Source organism: Pipistrellus kuhlii, unplaced genomic scaffold (genome assembly GCF_014108245.1).
Source record: "Pipistrellus kuhlii isolate mPipKuh1 unplaced genomic scaffold, mPipKuh1.p scaffold_m20_p_5, whole genome shotgun sequence".
Classification (NCBI taxonomy): Eukaryota; Metazoa; Chordata; class Mammalia; order Chiroptera; family Vespertilionidae; genus Pipistrellus; species Pipistrellus kuhlii.
The window spans coordinates 80,299,353-80,310,364 of record NW_023425551.1 but is presented as its reverse complement, the minus strand read 5'-3'; the positions used below and the strand labels follow the sequence as shown (position 1 = coordinate 80,310,364).

The 11,012-nt window shown below is 53.1% G+C and overlaps 1 protein-coding gene across 1 annotated transcript; it reads left to right on the top strand.

Moving 5' to 3' along the window:
* Positions 1 to 6,181: 6,181 nt before the first annotated feature.
* Positions 6,182 to 10,717, top strand: LOC118706025 (probable E3 ubiquitin-protein ligase makorin-1). Its single transcript, XM_045573161.1, has 5 exons — positions 6,182 to 6,369; positions 6,583 to 6,755; positions 6,855 to 6,965; positions 10,123 to 10,300; positions 10,499 to 10,717. Exons 1-5 carry the CDS (start codon positions 6,247 to 6,249, stop codon positions 10,715 to 10,717), a joined length of 804 nt encoding a protein of 267 aa, XP_045429117.1. The 5' UTR covers positions 6,182 to 6,246.
* The last annotated feature ends 295 nt before the right edge of the window (positions 10,718 to 11,012 follow it).

The window sequence follows — 11,012 nt, the reverse complement described above, 5'->3', positions numbered from 1 at the left end:
AATCATGATTGTAATCATGACTGTTACTCCTGGCCCCTCCTCCAAGGCCTTCCTGGCCACCTGTTTGAAGCAGTTCCCCCCCTCCATCATCCCCCTTCTCCCTCCCCGCTACCCCACCGCCCACCAGCCATCTATTCCTGCTGAAGCCCTTTGCACATCTGCCCTTGTCTTGGTTCTCTGCCCTGGCTGCTGGGCCTGCACGGGGGCAGGCGAATCAGGTAAGTGGTGCAGGGTTGAATCCTGTCTTTTTAAGGTAGAATCCTGTATTTATAAGTTTGATCTTTTGTTCATTGTGAATTGTGTTTGCATTAATTTTTATCTTTTTTTTAATTGCTCTGAAGTGTGATTTCCATTTATCACTGAGTTTGATGGGTGTCCCCTGAAGTGTGTGTCTGAGGCGAGTGCCTCGCTGGCCTCCCCAGTCCTGGCCCTGGTTTCTTGCTTCTCTGCTCATCACCTCAGCGGAGTTTCTGGGCAGGTTCCCTGGTCCAGGGGCTCCTGTTGTAGAGAAAGAACATGTGGCAACAACCCAGCACCAACAAGAGGGTGCCTGTCACCCTAGCTGGTTTGGGTCAGTTGACAGAGCGTCGGCCTATGGACTGAAGGGTTCATAGGGGTTCAATTCCAGTCAAGGCACGTATCTGGGTTGCAGGCTCAATCCCTGTCCTTGGTCAGGGCTCTCTCACATTGATGTTTCTCTCTCTGTCTGTCCCCCTCCCTTCCGCTTAAAAATATTCTCTCTTTTCCACATACAGTGTGGCTAGAGAGCAGTCCAATTCCTGAGTGGGGGTGGCTAGGGATTGAGAAAATGAAAGAAAGAGACAGAGATAGAGGAAAAAGCTGGGGCCGGGTGGGACAGCTGTCCTCTGTTGGAGAGACAGTGACTCAAAGCCGCTACAGCAAAATACCAGGAAGTTTTACTAAAGCCCAAGACAAAGGAGATTATGTGCATTCTTGTGGCTTCTTTGTAATCTTCACTTCTGGGTGGGCCCGGAAAATGGTGTTTGTTCCTGGTGCTTGGCTGGATTTAGATAATGAAACCCACCCCCTGGCGCCTGAGCTGAAGGTCAGGCTGACAACACACCTGCCTCTGGCAAGGTATGTCTCCAGGACGTGGCTCTGCCTGGCACCACTGGATTCAGATGACAATCAGCTCAGGGGCCTTTCCCAGGCACTCTCTACATCCACTTTCCCTAAAAAAATCAATGAAATGACATCCTCGGGTGAGGATTAACAACAACAAAAAGAGGGTGCCTGTCACTCAGCTTTCAGTCCCTCCGCTGGCTTCTCAGCCAGGGCCTCACTCTCTGACCGCCTGGCGAATGGTGCGGGCCACTCTCCGGCAGACCCTCTGCTTGGGCCAGCAGTCTGTGTTCTCTGGGGACTAGCATCTGACTTCTGTCTGGTCCCTGATGCCCTTGTCACTTCACCTGTGGGCTTACTCCCCTTGTACCTGCTCCAGGCTCAGGCCTGGGTACATTGTAGACCCTCATTAACATTTGCCCAACTCAACCTCCTCCTGCCCTTTTCCACCCACACCCTGATCCTCGGAAGCCCCTGTGATAGTGATGATGACGGTGGTGGTGTGGGTGTAGCAATAACAGTGGAGTGATGATAGCAGCTAATATTTAGTGAGGGCTTACTGTACGCCAGGTACTTCACACGCATTTTCTCATTTGCATGCCTTGTCCACACTTGCATTCCCCAGAAATACCAGGCAGAGCCGGCCTTACAACCTGTGGAAACCAGCACAGAATGAAAATCAGGGCCCCTTGTTCAAAAATTTAATAATTTCAGCCGAAACTGGTTTGGCTCATTGGTAGAGCGTCGGTCTGAGGACTGAAGGGTCCCAGGTTCGATTCCGGTCAAGGGCATGTACATCGGTTGCAGGCACATCCCCGGTAGGGGGTATGCAAGAGGCGGCTGGTCGATGTCTCTCTCTCATCGACGTTTCTAGCTCTCTATCTCTCTCCCTTTCTCTCTGTTAAAAATCAATAAAATATATATTTAAAAAAAAAAAAAAATTTAATAATTTCAAAGCGGCAACAGCAGAGCATTAAAGCGCATGACCGCACAGATCCATGCCCCGAAGCCAGCTCTGGAACCAGCATCTGAACCCAGAATCTGACTCCAGGACCACAGTACCAGCGCTCGGAGGAAGTATAATAATAGCAAGCACTGTGATTTACTGAGGGCCTGCTATGTGCATTGTGCAAAATCTTCAAAGCCCTCCCGACAGCCCCTCACCTCAGGGGTTACCCACCCAGCGTTACCCAGTGGGGCTAGGATTTGAACACAGAACCAACTCCGGAGTCTGTGTCCATCACCCATCACACAGCCTCTCTTTCACTGATAATGACTGACCCTGATGATCTTTTAGGACCTTTACCCGAGGGCCCCGTCACTCGGGGTCCAGCTGCCACTTTGCTCAAGACAGGAAGGCGTCCCCGGTCTGCAGATACTTCCAGCGAGGATTCTGCAGCTACGGAGATGGGTGCAGGTGAGCAGGCTTCTCGTCCAGCGGGAGCGGGCGGGGGCGCAGGAGGACTGTCCCTTCGTGGGCCATGCTTCCCCGCTCGGCCCCACGCGCCAGGCCCAGCCAGCTCGGGCCCTGAGAGGCCATCCTGTCTCCTCCCGCTCTCCTCCGCACAGCTACCAGCACCCGCAGCCCCTGCGCCCGGCGCCCTGGGGCCGCCGCCATTCGGAGCCGCTCGCCACCCAGCCAGGACCCCTGCAGGAGCTGTCCCGCAGGAGCTCTGAGCCCACCTACTTGCCCTCAGTGGCTGTGGGTTGGAGCGGGGCCGAGGCGGAGGCCGAGGCCGTCTGGGACACGGAGCCTGGCCTCGAGGGGCTGGCCAGCCAGAACGAGGAGCTTGGTGTCAGTTCCTGGACGTTCCTGTTGACAACACGTGAGTCATCAGGGGCACAGCGGTGAGCACAAGTGGGGTCTGAGATGGGGTTCTTGCTCTGTCTCGGAGCCAGGCTTATACTTCCTTCCATCCCTCTCCCTCCTCACGATTCCCAGCCAGAGGGAAACCCCCCTCCCCACCCCTCTTCCCCCACCCCATGGCTCTCTGTGTTCTAGAAACAGAATACGTGGTGCCTGTGGAGTCAAACCACAGTCTCAAATGTCAGCCCCACTACTTAACAGCTGTGTGACCGTGGACGAGTCATTAACCTCTCTGGGCTTCCACTGCCTCGTCTACAAAAGGGCACTGATAAGAGTACCTACTGCATGGGGTGGTGTGAGAGTGACGATCCATGTGTGTGACGTGCTCAGCACACCTGGCATCGAGGAAACATTAAGTATTAGTGCTTATTTCATAAATTATAGTGTTGCTATAATCAGCCCTGTCTACCAGAAACATGTCACACACATACTTTTTTGGTTACAGCCTTATTGAGATATAATTCACAAGCAAAAACTTTAACAATTTAAAGCATGTAATTCAATGTAATATAGTATATTCATAGCTGTACAAACATTACCGCTATCTAATTTTAGAAGGTTTTCCTCACTCCAAAAAGAAACCCATTAGCAGCCGAAACCAGTTTGGCTCAGTGCATAGAGCGGACTTGGAGGTCCCAGGTTCAATTCCAGTCAAGGGCATGTGCCTTGGTTTCAGGCACATCCCCAGTGGGGGCTGTGCAGGGGGGCAGCTGGTCAATGATTCTCTCTCATCGATGTTTCTGGCTCTCTATCCCTCTCCCTTCCTCTCTGTAAAATCAATAAAATATTTTTTTTTAAAGAAACCCATTAGCAATCACTCTCCATCCACCACTAGCGACCATTAATCTACTGTCTCTGTGGACTTGCCTACTTTGGACATTTCATATAAATAGAATGATATAATATGTGGCCTTTTGGGTCTGTCTTCTTTCATTCAGCATAATATTTTCTTATGTAATTTATATATACCAGGCAGAAATTATTATATATATATATATGTAATCTCAGAGAGAGGAAAGGAGAGGGAGAGAGAAATAGAAACATCAATGATGAGAGGGAATCATTGATTGGCTGCCTCCTGCATGCCCCACACTGGGGATTGAGCCTGCAACCCAAGCATGTGCCTTGACCAAGAATCAAATGTGACCTCCTGGATCATAGGTCGATGCTCAAAATAATACTGCCTGGGCTCAGCATATTATTTTCTAGCTTCATGTACCATGGAGCAGTACTTCATACTTTTTTTTGTGGCCAATTAATGTCCTGCTATATAGACATGCTGCTTCTGTTTTATTCATTCATCAATTGGTGGGCATTTGGGTTGTTTTTGCTTTTTGGCTATTATGAATAATATTATTAATGAGCATTCCTTTTGTGTGGACATATATTTTTACTTCTCTTGGGTAGAGAAATATTACCATACAATCCAGTAATTCCACCTAGAAGCAGAATTACTGGACTGACCAAAACCGGTTTGGCTCATCGGATAGAGCATTGGCCTGCAGACTGAAAGATCCCAGGTTCGATTTCGGTCAAAGGCATGTACCTTGGTTGCGGGCACATCCCCAGTAGGGGGTGTGCAAGAGGCAGCTGATCGATGATTCTCTCTCATCGATGTTTCTAACTCCCTATCTCCTTTCCTCTCTGTAAAAAATCAATAAAATATTTTTTAAAATAATTACTGGACTGTATGGTAACATATTTAATATTTTGAGGACCTGCCAAATTGTTTTCCAAAAGTTCACATATTTTACAATTCACATATATAATTTAAAACTTTCTAGTAGTCACACTAAAGAAAAGTAAAAAGCAACAGGTAAATTCAATTTTAATAATGTTTCATTTTACCTAATATATCAAGAGGTATAGCTATACTAATAAAAGGGTAAAATGTTAATTAGACCAGATGTCCTTCTGGACAAAGCCATGGTGGCAGGGCCAAGGCAGAGGCAGTTAGGGGTGATCAGGCTGGCAGGGGAGAGCAGTTAGGGGGATCAGGCCAGCAGGCAGGCAAGCAGTTAGGAGCCAGCAGTCCCAGATTGTGAGAAGGATATCTGACTGCATCTTCTGAGGGGTCCCAGATTGGAGAGGGTGCAGGCCAGGCTGAGGGACACCCTCACTGCCCACTCCCTCCCCCGCTACCATGCATGAATTTCATGCACTGGGCCTCTAGTGTATATATACTATATTATTTTATAAAAATTATAAATATAAATATAAAAATTATTACTGAAACATTTTGGTTTTCTTAGGTATTAAGCTCCAAAGTCTCCACGTGCATTCCAGCACATCTGATTGGGCCAGCTCCATTTCAGGCCTCAGCAGACTGTGGCAAGTGGCTGCCATTGTGGGCAGCACAGTTATAACTAGTTGCATTAGAGACATACACTGAATGGCCAGATTATTATGGTTTATGAATGCATAATAATCTGGCCACTCAGTGAGTGAGTGTATGTGTGTGTCTGTGTTTGTGTGTGTGTCTGTGTGTGCACGCTAGAGGCTCGGTGCACAAAATTTATGCACATGTACAGTCCCTAGGCCTGGCCTGTGATCAGGGCCATCTTCCCTGGCTGCTGGCAGGTGGCCCATCGCTCGCTGCCACCCACCGCCAGTTCCCCATTCCCCATTGGGCAATGAGAACCTGCAGACCATGGGGAGGGACTGAGAGGTTTGCCATTCCTGCCAGCTTGTCTGCCCCGCCCCCCACCGTGGGTCACCCTTTGTATGAGGGGCAATTGGCAGGGCAGGAGCCTTGGCCAGGTGCTGCCCATGCCCACTGCCATCCACCCCCAGTTCTCCATTTGCCATCAGGCAATCAGAGCCTGCCGGCTAAGGGGAAGGTACCTAGAGGTGGCCAGCAGGGCTGGGGGCAGCTCCTGTGTTGAGCGTCTGCCCCTGGTGGTCAGTGTGTGTCATAGCAACCAATTGTCCTGCCATTCGGTAGGTTTGCATACTATATACCTTTTATTATATAGGCTAACATATATATATTAGAGGCTCGGTGCATGAATTCATGCATGGGTTGGGTCCGGCCACCCTGGCCAGGGGGAGGGGACATGGTTAATTGGCCCACCTGCCTGCTGGTAGAACTCCTGATTGAGAGGCCAATTTGCATATTAGCCTTTTATTATATAGGATATACACTGAGTGGCCAGATTATTATGCGTTCAGAGATCATAATAATCTGGCCACTCAGTAGTGTCATTCTGATGGGACTCTGAGCTGTTGGGGGCAGGACTTTGTGCACCCACAGAGCTTGCATGCAGCCGCCAAACAGATGCCCTGTGAGTGAGTGAATGAATGAACGGATCCGGTTTTCCCCGACAGCTGATGGAGGTCACAGCTACTCCCAGAAGTCTCCGCCTAAGTCAGACCCTGTCCAGGAGCTCTGGGTCCAACTTCAGAGCATGGACCTTGAGGTATAGCAGGAAACGGGTGGGGGAGGGTCAGAGGAGGCCATGCTGGGCCTCTAGGATGCCCAGACCTGCTGGAGGAGGGCTCTGTGGTCCCTGGGACTGTATTTGGGGTGGCAGCGTATGTGTGTGCATGTGTGTGTGAGTGTGTGTGTGTGTGTGTGTGTGTGTGCGTGTGCATGTGTGCATGATGTTCTCTGACCCTGCCCGTGACTGCAGAGGGAGCAGGACAGCCGGAATGTCGTGTGTGGCATCTGCATGGACAAGGTGTGGGACAAGCCGGAGGGCCAGCGGATCTTCGGCATCCTGCCCAACTGCCCCCACGCCCACTGCTTGGGCTGCCTGCGCACCTGGCGGAAGAGCCACCAGCACTTCCCGCTGGACGTCATCAAGTCAGTGTCACGGGGAGGCCAGCAGCGGGGGGCAGGGGGACATCCAGAGGGACGTGGCCTCGGGGCCGGCCTGTGAGTGTGGCTGTCTCCTACCTCCAGGGCCTGTCCCCAGTGCCGTGTCTATTCCAGCTACATCATCCCCCACAAGTTCTGGGTGAGCGAGGGGGCCGAGAAGGAGCAGCTCATCAGGGACTTCAGGGCTCGGACCAGGTGAGGCTGGAAAGGGGGACGGGATTTGGGGAGAGGGGAGCATCGCCTCTGACCCATTCCAGCTTGGCCATGGTTCCCCACCGGGGTCCCCCAAATCCCGGAGGTTCAGAGTGATGGAGATGGCAGGCGAGGGGTGAATAAACTGCAGTTTCTCTTCCAGCCTGGCTCAGAAGTGATCCAGGCCACTCAGCCTCTGCCTGGCTTTGTTTCAGACTAGGGGCCTAGTGCATGAAATTCGGGCGCAGGGGGGGTCCCTAGGCCTGGCTGGCGATCAGGGCTGATCAGGTTCTCCGCCTTCCCACCTCCTCCTTCCCATGCTGCCCACATCTGCCACCACCCACCCCAAGCTCCCCAGCCCAGCCCAGGGCCCAGGCCCAATTGGGCGATCAGGACCTGCCAGCCAGGGGGAGGGGCCAACTACCACCACAGCGGGCAGGCGAGCAGTGAGACGATCAGGGCCTGCTGGCCGGGGGTAGGGACAGGGGGATGGACCCAGAAGGTTGGCCACTGGCTCTGAGGAGGGAACCAACCCTCTGATCCCTGGGAAAGGGCTGTGTCTGCTAACACACACACACACACACACACACACACACACACACACCCGTTACCTGTCCCAGCCCTGGGGCGGTCCCAATTGGGCAATCGGCGCCTGCCAGCTGGGAGGAGAAACCAGTAGGTTGGCTGGCAGGCCCCATCAGCAATGGGAGCCTGAGGGCTGGGGGCAGCTCCTACATTGAGCATCTGCCCCCCGTTGGTCAGTGTGTGTCATAGCGACTGGTGGTTCTATCGTTCCATCTCAGCGGTTGCTGAGGTATATATAGATTGTTTTAAAGCAGAAAATCAAATTGGTGTGAATATATATTGTTTGCTTAGATCCGTGGTTGGCAAACTGTGGCTCTCGAGCCACATGTGGCTCTTTGGTCATTTGAGTGAGGCTCTTCCACAAAATATCACAGCCTGGGCAAGTCTATTTTGAAGAAGTGGCATTAGAAGTTTAAGTTTAAAAAATGTGGCTCTCAAAACAATTTCTTTTCTTTTTTTTTGAAATATATTTTATTGATTTTGTACAGAGGGAATACTGACTTAAGAGGAAGAGAGAGGAATAGAGTTAGAAACATTGATAAGAGAGAATCATCGATCAGCTGCCTCTTGCACACCCCCTACTGGGGATGTGCCCGCAACCAACGTACATGCCCTTGACTGGAATCGAACCTGGGACCTTTCAGTCCACAGACTGACGCTCTACCACTGAGCCAAACTGGTCTCGGCTCAAAAAAATTTCAATTGTTGTCCTGTTGATATTTGGCTCTGTGGACTGATGAGTTTGCCGACCACTGGCTTAGATGATCTTTGAAAACGGGTCTCTGAGGAGACTAACAGGCAGCCCTCCAGACAGGGACATGTGGGCAGTTTTCCATCTCTTGGGAAGGGTAGGCATTTATCCAAAATCAGATTCTTAGTTTCACCTTCCCAAAGAGTTTATTGCACTTGCACTATGCAAAGTATTTTGGGATAAAGAAGGTCTAGTCTACCCATAAGACACTCAGCCTTGTTGGGAAGACACCTGGATCTTCCCCAAGAACTGTAACCGCCCCCAGTGACCCACACTGAGGCCTGGCTGAGTCCCCCGGGGCGGGGGGGGGCGGGCGGGTGCTGCCGGAGTGGGGTCCCCAGGCAGCGAGAGATCCAGGCAGGGGATGCTGGCCGCTGGGCGCACCCAGGCCCGGGCGTGAGAGCGACCAGGCGGATGGAGGCTACTTGTAAGGAGACCAGATCATCTGCTTTGGCAGGACAGTCCCGATTCCTAACAATTTTTCCCGCGTCCCGCGGCGTCTTAAAGTCCCGATTTTTGGAAAGAATCTTTCCAATCTTTCCAAAAATCGGGACTTTTTTAAAATGCCGCAGGATGCAGGAAAAATTGTTAGGAATCGGGACTGTACCGCCAAAAGAGGGACGGTCTGGCCACCTTAGATTGTGTGTGACGGACTTGTACACACCGTGAGCTCCACACAGGGGGCTCTTATGTCCCCACCCTGAACAGGACACAGGCCTGGCGTGTGCGACGGGAGTGAGGAGTGGCTTTGCACCGGCCTGTGACTCACAGTGCGTGCCGGGAGTGTGTGTGAGTGTGAGTCGGGAGGTGAATGGGGGAGGGGGGATACTGACTTAAGAGGAAGAAGGGCCAGACCTGGGTGGCCAACTGCCCACGAGGTTGGAAGGAAACTGCAAGATGACTAATGTCTCCAGCACTGGGGCCTGCAGGCTGCTGTCCGGGAGGGGCGGGGCGGGGCAGCCGGTGGGAATGTGCACAGGGTGAAAGGCTAATGGGATGGGGTGGTCCTGATGCTAGCTTTGGTCAGGTGTGAGGAGGAGGGGGAAGGGAGGGGAGGGGAGAGAGGGAGGCGGGCCTGCGGAGGGTTCCCAGGCTTCCCCATGGGAGGCCAGTGGGAGGGAGTGGGGAAGAGGCTGTGTTGGAATCCAGCAGCGAGAATGCAGGGAAAGGCTGCAGGCATGCACTCCATCCCTCGCCGCCTTTCTCACGGGAAGAGAGCTGGTCACACTAAAGCGGATCACAAGTTGCCCACCTGCCATCTCGGAAGTGGGAAACTTTTTTTTTTTTTTTTAATATATTTTATTGATTTTGTACAGAGAGGAAGGGAGAGAGATACAGAGTTAGAAACATCAATGAGAGAGAGTCATCCATCAGCTGCCTCTTGCACACCCCCTACTGGGGATATGCCCGCAACCAAGGTACATGCCCTTGACAGGAATCGAACCCCGGGGCCTTTCAGTCCCCAAGCCGACGCTCTATCCATTGAGCCAAACCGGTCCCGGCGGAAGTGGGAAACTTCTTAATCGATTTCGTTAACTAGCAATTGCTAAATCATACCCCTCACCGTGGCTACGGAGACACGTGTTAGGTTATCTGTCATCCTCCTTTGGTGCCTTACTGGGACCAGCTCAGAGGCGGAAGGAGATCCCAGCGTCACTGCTGGCCGAGGCGAGACTTGGGGCTCGGAGGAAGGCCCGAGACGCTCCTGCCACCTGCTGGAGAGCCGGTGTAACGCGTGTGCCGTCAGCGCTGTGACTGCCTCTGTGCTGAGTTCAAACCCTGTGTCCCCGGGCAGCCGGGCCTGACGGTGTCCTCTCCTCCCAGCCAGATCCGGTGCCGCTACTTCGCGCGGGGGGCTGACCGCTGCCCCTTCAAGTCGGACTGCATTTACCTGCACCAGCTCCCCGACGAGGCCCCGTCCCCGGCTCCTCCGGCTCCTCCCCGCCCGTCCTGGAGTCCTCCCGGCCCAGACTGCAGGCAGCTGGCCCCCGGGAGTGAGATGGTAACAGGGGGGTGTGGGCGCGGGAGGGGCTGCGGGTCCTGGTTCCTGACACACGGCTGTGACAGATGTAAAGCCTGTCTGCTGTCTATGATGGAAGCCGCTTAAGCGTGGCACCTCTGTGCGATGTACAGCCGGCCCCCTCCTGAGTCAATGGAGGCTGCAGCAGACAGCTTCTCACTGCCGTCTCTCCCCTCCCAGGTGCTGGGCCCCACAGCGCTGCACCCCACGTACCCCACAGCGCTGCACCCCACAGCGGTGTACCCCTCAGCACTGCACCCCACAGCGCTGCACCCCACAGTGCTGTACCCCTCAGCGCTGCTGGAGGACCAGATGTTCCTGGATTACAACCTGGCCACGGCCTTCCTGGGGTTAGAATCCTACTGGATCGCGCCAGTTCCTAACGGCGGGCTCCTGTGACTGCGGGCTCCTGTAGGGATGGGGCTGAGGGGTAGGGGGTGCTAGATGGTAGGTCTTTCCCCTTTGCGGCTTTCTAACACATGTCTGTAACAGATGTAAAGCTTGTATGATATCTATGGCGGTAATGGAGCCCGCTGAGTGGGGTGGAATCAGCCCCCTCTCCTCCATGACCGGGAGCAGGGTGGAGGGCCTGGGGCGGGGGAAGGGCTCTCGCTGCCTTATAGGGACCTGGATTTTAACTTTGCCCTTTTGTAGAGGATTCTGACAGAAAGCCAATAAAATGCACCTAAGCCAC

Coding starts and splice junctions, on each gene's coding strand:
- LOC118706025 (XM_045573161.1), top strand. CDS start 6,247: ATGAATGAACGGATCCGGTTTTCCCCGACAGCTGATGGAGGTCACAGC. Junction 6,370..6,582: donor TTCAGAGCATGGACCTTGAG/GTATAGCAGGAA, acceptor CCGTGACTGCAG/AGGGAGCAGGACAGCCGGAA. Junction 6,756..6,854: donor TTCCCGCTGGACGTCATCAA/GTCAGTGTCACG, acceptor TCCTACCTCCAG/GGCCTGTCCCCAGTGCCGTG.